The following is a 19173-nucleotide window of genomic DNA, read 5'->3' on the forward strand; positions in this document are numbered from 1 at the left end:
GTGCAAGAGAGAGAGAGAGAGAGAGTGTGTGTGTGTGCTGGTGTGTGTGTGTGTGTGTGTGACAGTTTTACCCAGGACTGGAGAGTTAGTGTTCGTGTGTGTGTTTTGATGCTCCATACACAAACATTCATTTATAAAATTGTATACCCCCAGCACGCACACACACACACACAATTAAATAATGCTTATTTCTGTGTCAGGATGTGCCAGTCAGGTGGTTCCTGAGCTCACCAGAGAATTGCCTGAGTTTTCTTTTCTTTTTTAACCATGTTGTGGTGGTCTAAAATTGCCATGAATGGCTGTCATGTTCTATGGAGTTTCTAAAATTGCTTCCTTTTTCACAAAAGGGCAGCACTGTCCTTTCTACGTTTTTCTTGCTGTTTTTATTTAAGTCCCTTATTTTGGAAAATGCACTTGACATTCTGTCCACACAAAAAATTCAAATCCATGCCAAGCGTGTTTAGATTTTGAAACTGCATGGAAGAAAAGGTCAGGTGTATCTCAAAATAGACATTGGTTGCAAGTCCTTTCTTGAGCTGCATGGTTAAGTGTTTTGGTAATGGACATGAGTCGTAAAGCAAGGGCCCTGTGCATATTTCATTAGGGATGGGATTGAAGTTATACAGTGTGCAAAAAAGACTGGAAGAAACACACTCACACACACACTTTCTCTCTCTCTCTCGTCCTCTCTCTCTCTCTCTCTCTCTCTCTCTCTCTCTCTCTCTCTCTCTCTCTCTCTCTCTCTCTCTCTCTCTCTCTCTCTCTCTCTCTCTCTCTCTCTCTCTCTTTTTTTCCATCCTTTCTTTGGACGGTTAAGAGTCACTGTGTTGATATTTTAGATTCAGGCCGACAGATGTACTCAATTTAATATGTCTGAATGTTGTGATATTTCATGACACGACTTGTATTTGTATTTCCTCTTTATCCCATTTCACTTTCAATCTCAGAAACTTAACCTCAAATGAGTCATCGTGGATCCTTGTCAAGGCAAACGTTTAGGGATAGGGAGCCAGGACACAGATACTTGAGTAGAGTTGATAGCCTGTAGGGTTCTTCTTTTATTTACTCCCTCACTCACAGTGCACACACACTTGGCTGAGACAGGAGTGTCTGTTTGCAGAAGCAGTGTTTTGGTTGGGCAGTGAGAGGTTGGGAACAAGTGTTGATTTGTTTTGGTTTGTGTTATGTGCAGAGAGATAGCATGTGTATCCGTGTAGACTTGCTTGTGAAAACATGTATGCATACATGTCAATGGGCAGACATGGGAATATACATGTGTCATATGCACACATGTACAGATCCATGTAATGCGCGTATGCATGCACAAACGTACACTCTCACACATGCAGACTCCTTGTCTCCCTCTCCTTTCCACCCCCCCTCCCCCACCCCCCAAGTTCCCACTTACCACCTTTTCCTTTTTTAAGTCTTCAAGGTTTTTAGACAAGCATTCTATTTTCCACTCCTGTGAAAACTCAGAAAAACTTGCCCTAAAGATACCATATTCGGTTATTTAATATTATTTCCTTTGCGGCTATAGTTAGCATGGAGAAATCTTGCAAGTCAGAACTGGCATATGGATGCCAAATTGTCTGGCTGTTCCAGTGATTGGCCTGTGAATGATGCAAAAACAAAAAACACCAAAATGAGTAAGAAGAGTTGTTTAAAATGTATTACTTGTTGCTGTTACAGGTACGCCTGGTGCAGAAGAAAGACACAGGCCATGTCTATGCCATGAAGATTCTGCGCAAAGCTGACATGCTGGAGAAAGACCAGGTGAGGAAGGATGGCAGATTTAAAGACTTTAAAAGAAATATACAGGGGCCTACCAGTCAATTACATATAATTTTCTTGAGCATTCATGGAGCTAGAAAAGTAAATTATTTGTTTCTGATTCATGTTATTACGAATGACAAGTGAGTCGTGTGAGCATTCGCTCTTGTTGTTGTTTTTTGGTTTTGTTTTTTTGCTCTGGTAAAGAAAAGTTTTTTTAGATTGAAGCTCAAAGCTCAAACATAACACTTCTGTGTATTTTTTTGGTTATTTCTTATAAGAAAAGGTGAGAAAAAAATTAGCACGACAGCAGATAATGCACACGTCGACGTACAGCACAGCAACAAAACATAGAGGTAGCTGACCTGTTCATCATGCATGTACAGGTGAGAAAATACTTAAATAACAGCAGATAATACATGTACACAAAACAGCACAGCAACAAAACACAGAGGTAGCTGACCTGTTCATCATGCAGGTACAGGTGAGAAAATACTTAAATGACAGCAGATAATTAATACACAAAACAGCACAGCAACAAAACACAGAGGTAGCTGACCTGTTCATCATGCATGTCCAGGTGGCCCACGTGAGAGCAGAGCGAGACATCCTGGTGGAGGCCGATCACACGTGGGTAGTCAAGATGTTCTACTCCTTCCAGGACGCTCAGTACCTCTACCTCATCATGGAGTTTCTGCCCGGAGGTCAGTGCACACTGTGTGTCAGCTTTACTGTCCACTGTCCCGTTCTCCTCTCTGTCTTTTGAAGAAAGTGTCATACAGTGGAACCTGGCCAGGCCACCCCCTGGATTATGCCCACCTGCCTATTACCATCACCCTATAAGATCCCCGACAAATGTGTCCTATACAGTGGAACGCCCCTTTTGAGACCTAACATCTGAGAAAATTAGGTCCTAAAAAGGAGGGAGTCTTAAAATGGAGGTCAATTTACAGAGCTTATGAACAGACAGTCTGAAAAATCAAGGTCTTAAAAAGGGGTTTCCACTGTACAGTGGAACCTGCCCAGGTCACCACCTCTTGATTAGGACCTCCTGCCCATTGCGAGCACCCCCTAAGATCCCTGACGAGGGTTTCTCATATCATTCACCTTTCCATAACGACCACCTGTCTATAACGCCGACTTTTGGTCAGTCCCTCGGGTGGTGGTTATAGAAAAGTATTAACTGAACCTGTGATTTGAGGACCTTCGGATGAGAGGCCATCTCCAAATAAAGGACACCCTCTGTGGCCCCTTTTGTCTATTTGACCACAAAATACCCGTGGAGGTATCTGCAATGTAGGGACCCTTTTGGCTGGTCCTGAGAATGTCATTTCATATAGGAGTCAGTTATTGACATCTTTTCTTTTTTCTTGACGGACTGATTGACTGACTGATTGATTGATTGATGACGTTGTGGTGCAGGTGATGTGATGACGCTGCTGATGAAGAAGGACACACTGTCGGAGGAGCAGACGCAGTTCTACATGTCCGAGACCATCCTGGCCATCGACTCCATCCACAAGCTGGGCTTCATCCACAGAGACATCAAGCCAGACAATCTCCTCCTCGACGCAAAGGTACGTCAACTTGAGGCAATAGAGAGGTCCAGAAACTCTTCTTTTCAGTGTGTGTACGTGTATGTATAACATCAAGCCAGACAATCTCTTCCTCGACGCAAAGGTCAGTCTATACTTTTACCCAATAGAAAGGTCCAGAAATTGTTTTCTTCAGCATGACCCGTGTATGTACATTGTATAACGTCAACAAATGTTTTACATCACCCGTTTGCTGCACCAGGATCTACATTTGTGTGTATGTGGACAGCTTCTTCCATGCATACAGGTGATGTCAAAATCTACACGTACACTTGGCTGTATGTAGTGGTTTTGAACCTCTGTACTGCCAGGGTGAAATGAAATAACTGTGTGGGACTGAGCCACCTTCAGTGTGTGAGAGAACTGCAGATTTTTTCTGTAATGGCAACAGAAGGGCCATCACTGTGGTTGGGGTTTTAAGAGTTGCCTGCCCCTGAAAGAATGACTTCAGGTTAAATAATAAAGAAAAAAATTCAATCTGCATTATTGTGACCAGTTTGGGATTAGTTCAGACACAAACATTGTTTTCCTAACAGTTTTCAAGCCTTTTTTATCCTTAAATTTGAGCCAAACTGTGTCATCAGTTCACGTAAACTAGGAGGCGGAAAAGAGAAGCAACATCTCATGTTTCTTACAGAACAAAAAATCAATTGTCTTTTCTCTGTAATTAACTGAAAGAGAGAGCAGGGTTTTAAAAACAAAGCACAAGGAAATGCAATTATATGGATTTCATTCAGTTTGTAAACTTAACACTAATGAAATTACTGTGACACGCAGTTACCTTCAGCAGGACATGAAGAAAAAATGGTAGGGATGTTGTGCTGTTTAGTTTAAATGGAAGTTCTTAATTTCCTGTTCAGATATTTTTTGTGGGGGTAAATCTGAATCATTTCAGGCAGTAATGGGAGACAAAACAGAAAGTGGGACATTGATTTATTTCCTCACCTGCAGTTGCAGGGATATCACATTTCACATGTGTGTGTGTGTGGTGTGTGTGTGTGTGTGTGTGTGTGTGTCTGTGTCTGTGTGTCTGTGTGCGTGTGTGCATGCAGAATGCAGGGAGGGGCAGTGGGGTGTCAATATGATTGCATGCTGAGCTGGCTTCGTGGATATTACCTCAGCAAACTAGTGTGACATTTCCAACATCTGGTGGTTGACCCAAATTAATGTTTTTTCCTTTAACACACTTTTGGTAGGCTATCTAGTCCATGCATTCCTGGGGTGTTTTAGTTGCACAGTGTGATCGATACTATGTAGTTTTTTTGTTGAATGGTAGATGTAGTTATGTTTCAGTATTTTTGTTGCTTGCTCTCTCTCTCTCTCTCTCTCTCTCTCTCTCTCTCTCTCTCTCTCTCTCTCTCTCTCTCTCTCTCTCTCTCTCTCTCTCTCTCTCTCTCTCTCTCTCTCTCTCTCTCTCTCTCTCTCTCTCTCTCTTTTCATCCTGTTTGTTTGCCTTCTGCCTTGGTCGATGAAGATGAAACAAAAGATGATTCGGTCCCCTCGGACCAACAAAAAAGCTGGTCTGCCAACAAGCCTTCAAACATCTTCTAGTGTATCTGACAATATAAGCAAAACTAGCTCATCAAAATGGCTCTAGCTGACAGAAAGGGGGGACCTTTCACACCATTGATTTGTCAACCTACCACTGAGTCCCACCGACATTTTGTTTCTGCATTCGGACTTAGCTGTCACAGCAGAGAGGATTATGGGAAGATGGATGCCTGTCAAAGCTCGGATTGACCTCAGAGTTGTCCTTGATAGGGCTTTAGCCTGTGGACGTTTTTGTGTCGTTTGTGCACACTCTTTCTGTTGATAGTGAAGACTTTCAGTGCTTGCTGAGATTTTTTGACTGGGGGAGGGGGATATGGACAGGAGGGGGGGGGGGGGGATTTGGTAATAAGCAGTTATTATTAGCTAGGACTTACAAGAAAAGTTTTACTCCATATTAGTATTTATCTTAGTATTAGTATTTATTCATTTGTTTATCCACTTTTTTTTTCATCCAACTTCATGTCATCTTGGTTACATTTTCAGTCACTGACTGTTTCTTGTACATCTTCCCTCAGAGCTGAAAGTTTCAGAAGTGAACTGAGTACCTTGTGTAACTAAAAAAATGCCTTAGTCTTAAAACTTTTGTTCAAGTTTATCAATCATTTTGAGGTTAAGGTGCAGGGATTGGATGGGTAAGAAAGATGTGTGTGTGTGTGTTTAGCTAACTTTCTGTCTCTGTCTGTCTGTCTGTCTGTCTGTCTGTCTCTCTCTCTCTCTGTCTCTCTCTCTCTCTCTCTCTCTCTCTCTCTCTCTCTCTCTCTCTAGTTCCCTCTCTGTGTCTCTGTCTTTTTTTCTCTCTCTCTCCTTCCCTCTCTGTCTCTCTCTCTCTCTCTCTCTCTCTGTCTCTCTCTCTCTCTCCCTCCTTCCCTCTCCATGTCTCTGTCTCTCTCTCTCTCTCTGACTCTCTCTCTCTCTCTCTCTCTCTCTCTCTCTCTCTCTCTCTCTCTCTCTCTCTCTCTCTCTCTCTCTCTCTCTCTCCTTCCCTCTCTCTCCTTCCCTCTCGGTGTCTCTGTCTCTCCATGTCTCTGTTAAAAAAGTGTTTCGCTCAGTTACTTGCAGATGTTTTTAACTTGTGTACATGTCTGTGTGTGTGCAGGGCCACATAAAGCTGTCCGACTTTGGACTGTGCACAGGCCTGAAAAAGTCCCACAGAACAGAGTTCTACAAAGACTTAACGCAGGCCAAGGCTGGCGACTTCACCCGAGACTTTGGTAAGCGGGAATTGGAACTGCTTCTTTTTTTCCACATGTTCACTTCTTCTTCTTTATGGCGTTTGGGGGATACACAATCACTCCATTCCTGGTAAGGAATAGGGCCGTCTCTTCTGACTCATGGTCAGAGCTGCCAACTGCTGCAATGCATGCAACGTTTTTAGAGCAATTGCTACGCTGTTACGCCAAGCTTAAAATTGCTACACTCAAACACATAATCATAAGCATGCATGTGAGTCCTGGTACTCATTTCTGCTTCCCACTTTGTGTATTGGTCAGAAAAGTTGTCATAAACATTGTTTACATTCAAAAGTGGCACTGCAGATACTTATGGGCGTTATGTGTTCCTGCTTTCTAAAGAAACTTTTGATAAAAAATTGTCTATTCTTGTGCGAGATGGCAGAAATGTGGATGTTCGAATACATGTATAGGCTGAATACTATATTTAAGCACAATTTACTACTATTTTATTGATAAATAGTTTACTTGGTAAATATATTTCACATCTCCTGCTTTGCTTACAGCCAATGGAAATCCCATGGACTCCAAACGACGAGCAGAAAGTTGGAAACGCAACAGGCGACAGCTGGTGAGTGTTTTGTTAAATTGTGTGTGTGTGTGTGCGTGCGTGCGTGCGTGCGTGCGTGCGTGCGTTGGAAGTCAGCAGGGAAGCAGGTACATGTATGAGAGCCTAAAACAATGTACCAGACGTGTTCGTACTTTACAGTGAAATGAATGTATTTCATGCCTTTTGACAGGAAGGACCTGTGACAATATTGTGCCTAAAGTGTTCATACTTCGATCTAAGTGAGCTGTATGTGTTTCAGGCCTATTCGACAGTAGGGACGCCTGACTACATTGCCCCAGAAGTGTTCATGCAGACAGGCTACTCCGCGTCCTGTGACTGGTGGTCATTAGGTGTCATCATGTACGAGATGCTTATAGGTTGGTAGCAACACTTCTGGCCTTGTTATTGTTTTTGTTTTTTAAACGTGCCTTAATAATATCGTGTAGGCAGCCTTCCTTTGCGAAAAGGAGCCAATTGAGCAGTTACTGCCCTTGGTATCATAGGAAATTATTCAGGCATCCTGTAGATTAATCATCATTTGTCTGTTCTACTGACATTCCTCCCCCCCCGATTTTTAGACCTCTGCCCTTTTAAGACTCCAGTGTTTCAGATTTCCTGTTCATAATGTCTAAATTTACCTCCATTTTAAGACTCGTTCCTTCCAAGATTCGATTTTCTCAGGTTTGTGTCAGTCTTACAAAGGGGGTTTCACTGTATCGTTCTCTGTTCTTTTGTTTACACCGAGGGTTGTTGTGCGTGCAGGTTATCCCCCTTTCTGTTCGGAGAACCCCCAAGAGACATACCGCAAGGTGATGAACTGGAGAGAGACCCTCATCTTTCCCCCAGAGATGCCCATCTCCAACGAGGCCAGAGACCTCATACAGAGGTAGTGTATTCAGTGGTCTCAAAAAACAAACAAGGCATGTTATAGGAAAGTTCAATTGTGAGAAAACAACACGATACGATGTCACAATTCAACGTTTCTATAACATACTTTGCTTTTTGACTCACATGCGAAGCAAAAGTGAGTCTATGTACTCACCCGAGTCGTCCGTCCGTCCGTCCGGACGTCCGTCCGGACGTCCGGAAAACTTTAACGTTGGATATTTCTTGGACACTATTCAGTCTATCAGTACCAAATTTGGCAAGATGGTGTATGATGACAAGGCCCCAAAAAACATACATAGCATCTTGACCTTGCTTCAAGGTCAAGGTCGCAGGGGCCATAAATGTTGCCTAAAAAACAGCTATTTTTCACATTTTTCCGATTTTCTCTGAAGTTTTTGAGATTCAATACCTCACCTATATATGATATATAGGGCAAAGTAAGCCCCATCTTTTGATACCAGTTTGGTTTACCTTGCTTCAAGGTCAAGGTCACAGGAGCTCTTCAAAGTTGGATTGTATACATATTTTGAAGTGACCTTGACCCTGAACTATGGAAGATAACTGTTTCAAACTTAAAAATTATGTGGGGCACATGTTATGCTTTCATCATGAGACACATTTGGTCACATATGATCAAGGTCAAGGTCACTTTGACCCTTATGAAATGTGACCAAAATAAGGTAGTGAACCACTAAAAGTGACCATATCTCATGGTAGAAAGAGCCAATAAGCACCATTGTACTTCCTATGTCTTGAATTAACAGCTTTGTCTTGGATGACCTTGACCTTGGGTCAAGGTCACATGTATTTTGGTAGGAAAAATGTGTAAAGCATGTGAGTCGTATGGGCTTTGCCCTTCTTGTTTTTTTTATTCTGAGTTTCACAGAAATCATTGTATAAATATATTTATAGTTTTTTCAAAAATAATGACAATGTTCGTTTAAGTTTGCAGGGTGTGTTTGTTTGTTTGTTCGGACTGGGTGGCCGAGTGGTAACGCACTTGCGCTCGGAAGCGAGAGGTTGCGAGTTCGACCCTGGGTCAGGGCGTTAGCAATTTTCTCCCCCCTTTCCTAACCTAGGTGGTGGGTTCAAGTGCTAATCTTTCGGATGAGACGAAAAACCGAGGTCCCTTCGTGTACACTACATTGGGGTGTGCACGTTAAAGATCCCACGATTGACAAAAGGGTCTTTCCTGGCAAAATTGTATAGGCATAGATAAAAAAAATGTCCACCAAAATACCCGTGTGACTTGTAATAATAGGCCGTGAAAAGTTGGATATGCGCCGAAATGGCTGCGATCTGCTGGTCGATGTGAATGTGTGATGTATTGTGTAAAAAACTCCATCTCACACGGCATAAATAGATCCCTGCGCCTTGAGTCCGAGTCTGGAGATACGCGCGCGATATAAGACTTCATATAATTTGTCCCAGCCGCAAGTTTATCTGAACTAACATAAAAAAAAAAAATGTGTTTCAGGCTTTGCTGTGATTCAGACCACAGAATCGGAGCCTCCGGTCCAGAAGAGATCAAGACTCATCGCTTCTTCAGAGGTGTCGACTGGGAACATATCAGGTAGGTTCGGCATCTCTTCGTTCTGTGTAGTCATACTCGAGTGATCGGTGACGATAAAACGGCTGTCAGTAATGTGACCAGCTTTGTAATTGGTGGGTAGGGATCTTGTTAACAAGAGATTTCCATGAAGTTGCCGGTGACAAATCCCCCAAAATAAAGTACTCATCTGATCACACGTACCTTCTGATAGTTTGTTTGACCGGTTTCTTCATGACAGAGAATTATGTAATCATTGTGTTTTAGACTTGGTTTGACTGGTTGACATGAATGACCAGTTTCTGAATTCAACTCCTTCAAGAAGGGGAACTGAACTGATCTGCACTTTTTTTTGCAAGGATTAAGATGTAAGGCTGGGCCGTTTCTTACAATCTGTCCTTGGGACAAACAAACTCACACACACAGACCAACACTATCAATTAATACTAAAGCAGAAATACTTGTGAAGTACAGGAAACTCAAGTAGCCAGGGTTTTTTTTATCATGTCTCTGTATCAGTGGTGAAAATCTCAGTGTGGACAGTCCAGCATGTGTTCCTGCTTTGCAAGATACTCTGACCTAAGAATACCGTTGTGTTTTTGACATCAAGTTAAACTCTAACGTCATTGTTTTCAGGGAGCGACCAGCTGTGATAGCGGTTGAAGTCAGAGGGATTGATGACACGTCCAACTTTGATGATTTCCCTGAAGTCGACCTGAAATTGCGTAAGTTTTTATAAATAGAGTGCAGACTGTTCAGAAATGAAAACCAAAGGAAGACTGAATTTCTAAACTTGACATTTCTGTGGTGATCATTAAACAGTATTCAGTTGCTCTCACAGTGTGAGCTAAGGGAAGTAAGCACTTACTGCAACCAGGGTCTTTTGTGTTTGCAGCAGGGTAAAGTGTGGTTTAGAAGCTAAGGTTCTGTTGAACAGGTTTTGTGCCACAAAGTGTGCATGTAACTATATAGCATGACTTCCCTTCTTTGTCTCTGTTAGTCTGGTGAGAAAATATCCAGCGATATTTCTCCGTAGGCCTAAAGTTCGGCCATGACCTAGGCAAAATAACTTGCGCAGCCGCAGAAACAAGAAAAAGGAAATCTTTTATGAAATGATTGGGAGCCACTCAAATTTGACCTTGATTCCGACCATGAACCCGCTGTTGATAATCTGGAAGGTCGTACCAGGAATGCAGATCTATCTCTGGCCGATTCATAGATTCAACCTACAAACTGCGACCTCATCTGTGATCAAATGGCCAAGCAATACGTGAAATCTTTTATTCTAAAGCCTTATGGCTCGTTTCGACAAGCATTAAACGGATGAAATTAACCACATGCAGTTTATTTCTTCAGAAAATTGCAAACGCATCCATACAGCCTCCTGTTGGGTTCGGTTTTTTTGTACAGAAATGTCTTTCACACGATAGATTCGCTGATTTGTCTTACGAAGCCGTCATCAACATGAACACAACGATTGCAGAAGCAAACTCTGTACCTACACGACCGAGACACAAGACTGGTTATTTCACAGCTGCAATGCGAACAGAGAACTAAAAGACGTTTTGGGTAAGCTTACTCACGTCAAGTCTTCACTGACAAGCTTAGGAACAGACAGAAAAGTCCGAACAAAAGTAAATGACGTCAAAGTCTCTTTCGTTTTGCGTGTAACTTTGTCATGACGTCTTTTTGTGACAATATGCGTGACAATTTTTTGCTTCCGGTGTCATTTTAGACTGAAAAGCAACTCAAAAGAAGTAGCTGAGCCTGTGTCTTGAAACAGCTGAAACACTCTTTTGGGTTGCCGTTTCAATGTTAACCAAAAAGTTAAAGAAAAAAAACAATGTTCAGTTGCGAAATGACAGCGGACTGAGCATTTATTCCGGTTGATGAAGGTACGATTGAAGTATTCACTCCGTCAACCAACGAGACTAGATTTGTAGCAGACGACAAACAAAGTATGCGTTTTTCCTGTCTTGTGATGACGATTATGCCGTTATCAATTATCTGTACGTTGTGAAGACATTTCAAAACAAAATTCAGCTTTGATGCGTCACGGGATATATACGTTTTCATCCATGGCATTGGGGCGGGGATGTAGCTCAGTCGGTAGCGCGCTGGATTTGTATCCAGTTGGCCGCTGTCAGCGTGAGTTCGTCCCCACGTTCGGCGAGAGATTTATTTCTCAGAGTCAACTTTGTGTGCAGACTCTCCTCGGTGTCCGAACACCCCCGTGTGTACACAAGCACAAGACCAAGTGCGCACGAAAAAGATCCTGTAATCCATGTCAGAGTTCGGTGGGTTATTGAAAACACGAAAATACCCTGCATGCTTCCTCCGAAAGCGGCGTATGGCTGCCTAAATGGCGGGGTAAAAACGGTCATACACGTAACAGCCGTGGGAGTTTCAGCCCATGAACGAACAAACAAACAATCCATGGCATTGGTATTTTGTCTCGGCAGGGTGAATGAATTCATGATGTCTTTTCCGGAACTGGACAAAACTGGCCTTGCCAAGACTGAAACAAAATATAGTTCTACAACTTCTAGGCTTGCGTTGATTATTCTGCCCATGGTGAATTTCCCATGCTTTGTTTCCACATCCCATGACAAATTCTCCTTACTTTGGTCATGCCATATATATATCTTTACAGCTCATACTCATCCATGGTATAGCGTTATATTTTGTCTCGACGGGGTGAAAGAATATAATGATGTCACTCTCGGCAGAGCCTCGAGTGACGAAATCATATTCATTGACCCAGTTTCGACAAAATATCACGCGATACCATGGATGGACGGAGCTGTAACTTATACATATGTCACTGTGTGTTGGGGGGGGGGGGGGGGGGAGGGGAGTGTCATAGAGCAATCTAGATAATTGTGTAAGAAGTGTCAAAAAGTGCATACATGTTCACATTCCACAACACTTTTACAATGTTGTTGTTGGTCTTCTGTAGCTCCTGCTCTCTCTGTGTCTGTGTCTCTCTCTCTCTCTCTCTCTCTCTCTCTCTCTCTCTCTCTCTGTCTGTCTCTTTCTCTCTGTGTGTGTGTCTCTCTCTCTGCCTCTCTGTCTTTCTCTCTCTCTTTCTCTCTCTCTCTCTCTTCTCATGAACTCCCTTTGAACACAGACTTTTCTTTTCTTTCTACCCTACAGCGGCCCCCTCCAACGAAGAGCAGAAGGATAGTAAATACAAGGACTGGGTCTTCATCAACTACACCTACAAACGCTTCGAGGGGCTCACCCAGCGAGGTCCCCGGTTGCCGCTGTCCAAGAGATGAGAAGCCCACACAGCGCCATTCAGATTTTTGTTTCTCTTCCGCCTGGCCTCGTTCTGTAAACATCTTTCTCCACTCAGTCACAGCCTGTGCCATATTTGAGGATTTCATTTTCCGCCCATTTGTTTTCACTTGTTTTTGTTTCTGCTGAAGCTGACATGGATAAGACCTTGAACAGGTACAGTAAGGTGTGGGGAAAAAAATTCAAATCAATGGATGTGCCCCCCACCCCCCTTCAAGTTTAGCAGGGACTTACCGTCCAGAAGTGAGAGTACATTTTTTGTTTGTTGAAAGGAGTTAACTTGAAACTCGCATTGAGATGGAAACCTATCTTTTGCTTTTGAGATTTCATTCTCAGCACCAAGATGGTTAAAAGAACATCTTATGTACAAATTCCCGCTGAAGTGCATTCAGAGGGGAACACTTTTTGGTAGGCATGCAGTGCTTACTCATATTGTGCGATGTTTGACATTAAGCTTTTGCCCCAAATCTGCGTTTTTAATAGTGATGGCTTTCACGGCTGAGGGAGAATGAGAACTGGGTGCCAAAAGGCATGGTCTATGTCAGCTGTATGTGAAAATGAACCATTGTGGTTGAGTGCCAAACAGAACTGAACTTTATTTGGTTTGAGAAAAAAAGATTCCTGGTTTCAGTTTGTCCTGCCAAAAGAAGCACAGACTCACAACTGTGCTTCTGACATTGTTGTAAACAAGGTTATTGCAGTTCCTGGTTTGAACAGAACGTACCTGCTTTGTCACCAAATTTTTCTCTTTTTCTTTTGAAGTTATTGTTAAGCGCAGCCTCATTCTGTTAAATCTGGCTCGAGATTTACTTGAAAGGACTTTTTTGTCTATAAATAGATGCAGCAAGATTTTCTTCACACCATTTTCTTCACGTAGTAAGGAGTCCTACTTGTAAAAGGGGTAAAGATCTTTGTAAAAAAAATGTTTTTACATCGTGTCTTTCATTCTTTCTTAATCTCACACTCTGTAGTCTGCATGTAAATGGTCATGCAATTGAAAGACATGCTCATTGAAGTTTTAACATCATGAACTTGGTAAAGGTCTGTCCAAAGGACATTTTTCTGACTGATTATGTAGTGTCTTTGCTTTCACAACCTTCGAAAATACTTGTGCTGAAGCAAATATTGAAGTTCAGAGAACGTTAAATGCTTTGGGGAAGCTCAAAGCATACACACTGCTGTTGTGTTCAGTTGTCTGAGGAAAGAAAAAAAATTGTAAATATCACTGAAATTGACAAAGTATTCCTTGAAAATCTCTTTTACCTTTAACTCTCGCTCTAATGTTTCTGTTTTCTCTCTCTGTTCATTCTCATGTGGCCTTAACTGTTTCGATGAGTTAAAGCCTTACTATCATCAGTATATGCACACTGATTGTTGTACAATTGTTGTGTACAAAATTGATTCCATTCCTTCTTCAAAAATAGCTTGTACAAGTCTCTCTCAGTTACTCCGGAATATTCTCCGAGATTGATTTTTTTCTTGCAGTGATGTTTAGACACATGCTCGCATGACCCTTCTTTCATATGTGCCCTTCTAATCTTTTTTTTTTTCTCAAGGAATTGCTTACATTTAATCTTAACGTGAGTGGGCCTTGGCACTCACGTGGCTCAGCTATTTTGCTATATCGCTCAGCTTAGAAGTCTCTTACAGTGATGTTTAGACACATGCTCGCATGACCCTTCTTTTAGATGTGCCCTTCTAATCTTTTTTTTTTCTCAAGGAATTGCTTATATTTAATCACTATGGTAGTAGGCCTTGGCACTCACGTCACTCAGCTATTTTTCTATATCGCTCAGCTTAGAAGCGTGATTTGTTATATCACTCAGCATAGAAGCCTGGTTGGTTATATCACACAGGGGTTTGCTTTGCAAGGTTTCTATTAATAGGTAAATAGCTCTGAACTTAGCTTCTGCTTAAAGTTGGTCCAAGTTCTCTGAGATTAAATGAAGATTTTTCAATTTAAGAGATGAAAACTTGTTTGTCAGATATTTCCACAGACTTGAGGTTATATTTTGGTGCAAGTCCTTTCAGATTAAAGCAAGATTGCTTGTCAGATGGTTTCGCAGACGTGAATGTTTCAGTGTCGTAGCACCTGTGACCTGGAAAACATTTTCCGGGCTGTAATCTTTAGATGCGAACTTGTATCTATTCAGTGTTTTATCACACAAGTCGGTGTACCATCTGTACCACGAATGTTTTCTTACTTTCTTAGATTAGAATTCTTTTGCGTGTTTTCAAGAGTTGGAATGTTTTGGTGTTAAAGAGAGTAGACCTGCTTTTCTAAATGAGTTTTTTTTATGGTTCTGTAAGTTTGTCATACAAAGACAGTAAGATGTTCACGGGAAATTACCTTTCTCAGCTCTTCGTGCAGGTTGAAGTTTGGAAGTAGATGGGATAAAGAAATTGTCTGAATTATTGTTCTCAACTTGATTGTAATTTAATTACACGAGGGACAGAAAAACCGAATTTTAGCTTGCATGCAGACAGGGTTTGGGGCAGGGGGGAGGGGCTGGGGGTAACCCAATATTGACAAAAAGATATGGAAAGTATGACTTTGCAGTTAATTGTGGATGACAAAAATGTAAGTGTCTAAATAGTTCATTTAATGCTAGTATCTTCTTCTTCTTCTTCGTGGGCTGAGACTCCCAGGTTCACTCATGTTTTTGCACGAGTGGGTTTTTACGTCTATGGCCGTTTTTACCCCGCCATTCAGGCAGTCATACGCCACTTTCGGGGGATAATGCTAGTATAAAAATGCTAAAGAGACAAGCCATTTCCCCGTGAAATTTTTATCTTTATCTGGACACAGTTCCAGAAGAAAAGGGAGGTAATATGGTCATTTTCTTCCCAATGATCTTACTTAGCATGAACCATTTTGTAGTCATAGAACTCAAACCAGAGACTTTGTTCGCATTGTGCTAATAATTAAGTCTAGGTGACAAAATGACGTTTGGACAGCAGGTCATATGGTCTTCTTATCAGGCTTTTTGTGTGTGTGTCTTTTATAGGTAACATTGTGAGCAAAAACTATGCGTTGTGCTGATAATTTAGTTCAGGTTACAAATTGACTTTGGGTTCATTTCCAGCTGCATGTGATAAGCTGATTATGTATTGTCGGTAATTCTCTCGGCTTTGTTTTGTATATATTTGTCCTTTCTCTTGGTGTCTTTTTTTTTTTATTTTTTTTTTTTATTTTTTTTAAATTGGGAGTCTTGTACATATACCAAAGAGGCGCAAAAAAAACATTGAATAAAAGGATGATTGTGAAAATAGATAGTGCATGTACGTACTAGTGTGTGTTGGGTGTGAGTTGTTTTATTCAAAATGATGCAGATTGTGTATTAAAAGTACCAACTTTGGAAAAAAAAAGAAAAGAAGAGAAAATGAAGGAGCAAGAGATTGTACATTTTCTTTTTATTGTCTGCTAAAAAATGTTCTGCTCTTTCCCTTTGGTTATTATTTTGTATGTGTGCGTGATTAAATGATTTGTCCCTGCATTTTTTTGTTGTGTAAGATTTGCTGTAGTAGAAATGTATCATGCTCCATTGTGTTCATTCGATTTGACATTTTTCTCCATAAAGTAGGTGGATACTACAATCGTAGATGCTTGTGTGTAAACCTTGATCTTCCTTCTTTTTTTGTTATGTGTGTGCCGTGTTTTGTCCTAGGCAAAGAAGAGTGCTGATATAGTTGCGTTTGGCTGTCAGTTCCTATTATTTTTTCATTTGCACGGTTGATATGATTTCAGGATCCAAGCTGCCAGTTTCATTTGTCTAACCCTTTATACCTGTCTTTGCTTAAAACCTTAAGGAACTAGGATGCCGAATACGTTTTTTGAATTACTTTATCATGCCCGTGTGGTCTTCCCAGCCAGACAGGGTGGAGTTGGATTTCAGTTTTGTTTTTCCTTTTGTGGTTAAAAATATTGTATGCAAAAGCTTGCTTTGGTACTGTGTAACCCATGATTGCTGCCCCATTTAGATTTTCAGTGTTGTGTAAAAGTTGTGAGGCAAGAAAGGCAAAGAAAAACAAGCTAAATTCCCCCTGTACCTGACGTGCTTTCCGTGGATTGCTTATTTAACCCAGTGAGACCCGTTCTCAGCTGGTGACGAGAAGAAATGTTCACTATCATGCTATCAGGAGTTTTTGGTGATCTGCTAGACTCTACATTCCATTTTATCAGGCACTTTGTGTTTGTGAGAGCGTTTTTGTGTATCATTGAGTAATTATTGTTAGTATTTAAAGGCACGGCTTGTTGTGGTACTTAGAGAACATTGGAGCTTGTTCTTTGGTCTAATTTGAGAAACAAAAGTGTTGAAACTGAAAACCACTTTTGTAGGACTTATTTTTGTATTTAAATATGTCATTCTGAATTTGTATATCTTTGAAGCATTAGTTATGTTTGTATGGTTAAACCATTGATGGTAAGATAAATTATCTTACTTTTGTTCAATGCGGCCACTGGTTTACCCAGGGTAGCCAGTGGGTATGCAACGTTCTTTTAAATGACTAAAATAGGCTGACAGCTTAAAAGTTTGCACTTTCATTAATTTTGTTTATAAAAGTTATGCCTCTTGTATTTTAGTCATTCTGTTTGAAAAAAACAAAGTATTTTATGCTATTTGTCAAATAAAATGAATGGTTCATGTGAGGTGTATTTCACCATCCCCGAACCTGTATTAATGTCAAAACTGACAGTAGAAAGGTTATGTGGTTTGGCTTTGCTGTTGAAATAAGCATTTGTAATTGGAGTTTACAGTTTGCAGATGTCCGTTGAAATATGTTCATGCTGTATGTGTGCTTTTTCCTGTGGATATGCCTAACTTACCTTTTTCCTTTTGTCTGGAAAGATTTTAAGCTGCAGCATTGAGATTCATTGGGTTATTTTTAATTTTATTTATTTGTGTTTTTTTCCTTCTTTTCATATATTTCTTTTTTTATTTGGATATAAATAAAGTAGACAACTGAAGAAAGTTTACTTTTGGCTTACCTGAAGGTTTTTTTAATTATTTTTCTTTCTGTTTCCCCTCCAGTTCCCTCCAGATCTTCCGAGTACTCCTCTGAAGTACAGTAGTTTCAAAATTAAAGATGACTCGAAAACTCAAAAGAGATGTTTATGGTAAAAATGTTAATGTGTTTTATCTTTAAATGACTTGCTTATGTCTAATTAGTTCTTTTCCCATCCGGTTCATAATGAAAATGAGAAGTTCCGTGGTAAACTTTGGGAACACACACACACTGGGCACATTTGTGCACACAAGTTTAAGGGTGATTGAAAAATCGTTATCATGCATATCATATTTATTGTCATATCATAAGACATTATTCTGATTTATTTTCTAACTGTGTCCCTTTCCCTATCCCTCTAACACGACCACGTCCCCGAACATCCCCTTCCAATACTTTGTGCTCTTCCCTCTTTAAGTTTTCACTTAGTGTTACACTTCTTCCTTGAAGTACGTTTGATATTATCAGGGATTGAATTTTTGCTTCATAAACCAAGATGCATACAAAGATGTCTTGAATTTAGGTCTAAATAAAGTTTGAATTTATTCCATAGTTTGTGTCTTAGCTAAAAAGATAACAACCCTAATCAGACTGTACTTCCTTAGTACGGAATTGTCCTTTCGTTATTCATTAATTTACCCTCATTATTATTTGTTTTAATCTTATCTGCTGAAAAGTCTCATGGAGGTACTTTACAGTTTAAATGGCAAATCATCGTTTACTGTTATCATCATAGTACAGTGTATTTATTACATTGTACTGACAGAAAGGAAGCACATTGGAATTACAAATGTACAGTGTTTTGAGAACTGAGGTTTTAGGTCTGTAATATTAACTGGGTTTGCCTAATCTGTCCGTGTGTTTGTGTAGAGTGACTGAGTACAAGATCTTCAGATACAATAAGATGTGAAACCATTTGATGTCATGACTATTAGGTTCCATTATGTTGTACAATCATTGAATCATGTGTGTGTGCCAACAAATTAATTAATGTTCAGATGAAAGCATGGAATAGAGAGGGCGATGAAAGTTCTGTCCACATAACAGAAGAATTGTTTGGAGAGAAAAAAAAAAGTTAAAAACTATCATCCCCGGTTCGTTGCGTCATTTGACTATTCCATACTTATAATGATAATACGTAATAACCACGAATTGTTATTCTGTAAGAAGACTTTTTACCCTTTATTTTGCTACAGTATGCAATGTAGTTATCTTGTGTTCGCCATTGTTTAGATAACACAGCCATTTCATCTTGAAGTTGAATAGTTTCAATAGATATTCTTGCACTTTTCTTTCAAAGCTGTAGATGCTCCATGGAGACTCTTGTGACTTTTCCTTTTTTTCCCCGTTCTTTAATCCGCTGTACCAACTAGCTATAGTTAATATTTCTGTGATAGTATGATAAGTTTGATCGGATGTTAAATATTGATGCATCATTTTTTTGTTGTTGGTCTGATTACCATGGTAATTAATTATCCACACATATGAAAAATAAATATGTTCAAAATAATGAATGGGGTTTTCAATGTGTTTGTGTAATCATTGTCGTCGTGCCTCTTGTTCCCGATCTGTCTGTTCTATTTTATAGTTGTTCTCCACCCTTACTTTCTCTCTCTCTCTCTCTCTCTCTCTCTCTCTCTCTCTCTCTCTCTCTCTCTCTCTCTCTCTCTCTCTGTTATTCCTGTCTTGTCTTTCTGTCTGTTTCCTTCTCTGGTTTTGAGCTTGTAGTAA

General features: G+C 40.5%; 1 protein-coding gene across 1 annotated transcript in view; it reads left to right on the top strand.

The window, feature by feature from the left end:
- Positions 1-18956, top strand: part of LOC138971472 (serine/threonine-protein kinase 38-like) — a 68714-nt gene extending 49758 nt beyond the window's left edge. Inside the window, exons 5-14 of the mRNA XM_070344209.1 lie at positions 1693-1776; positions 2354-2477; positions 3196-3350; positions 6016-6130; positions 6655-6719; positions 6958-7075; positions 7461-7584; positions 9064-9159; positions 9772-9860; positions 12292-18956. Coding sequence (XP_070200310.1) covers positions 1693-1776; positions 2354-2477; positions 3196-3350; positions 6016-6130; positions 6655-6719; positions 6958-7075; positions 7461-7584; positions 9064-9159; positions 9772-9860; positions 12292-12416 — 1095 coding nt within the window. The 3' untranslated portion in view covers positions 12417-18956. The remainder of the gene's footprint in view (positions 1-1692; positions 1777-2353; positions 2478-3195; positions 3351-6015; positions 6131-6654; positions 6720-6957; positions 7076-7460; positions 7585-9063; positions 9160-9771; positions 9861-12291) is intronic.
- Positions 18957-19173: the final 217 nt, after the last annotated feature.

This window comes from Littorina saxatilis, linkage group LG7 (assembly GCF_037325665.1).
Source record: "Littorina saxatilis isolate snail1 linkage group LG7, US_GU_Lsax_2.0, whole genome shotgun sequence".
NCBI classification, from domain to species: Eukaryota; Metazoa; Mollusca; class Gastropoda; order Littorinimorpha; family Littorinidae; genus Littorina; species Littorina saxatilis.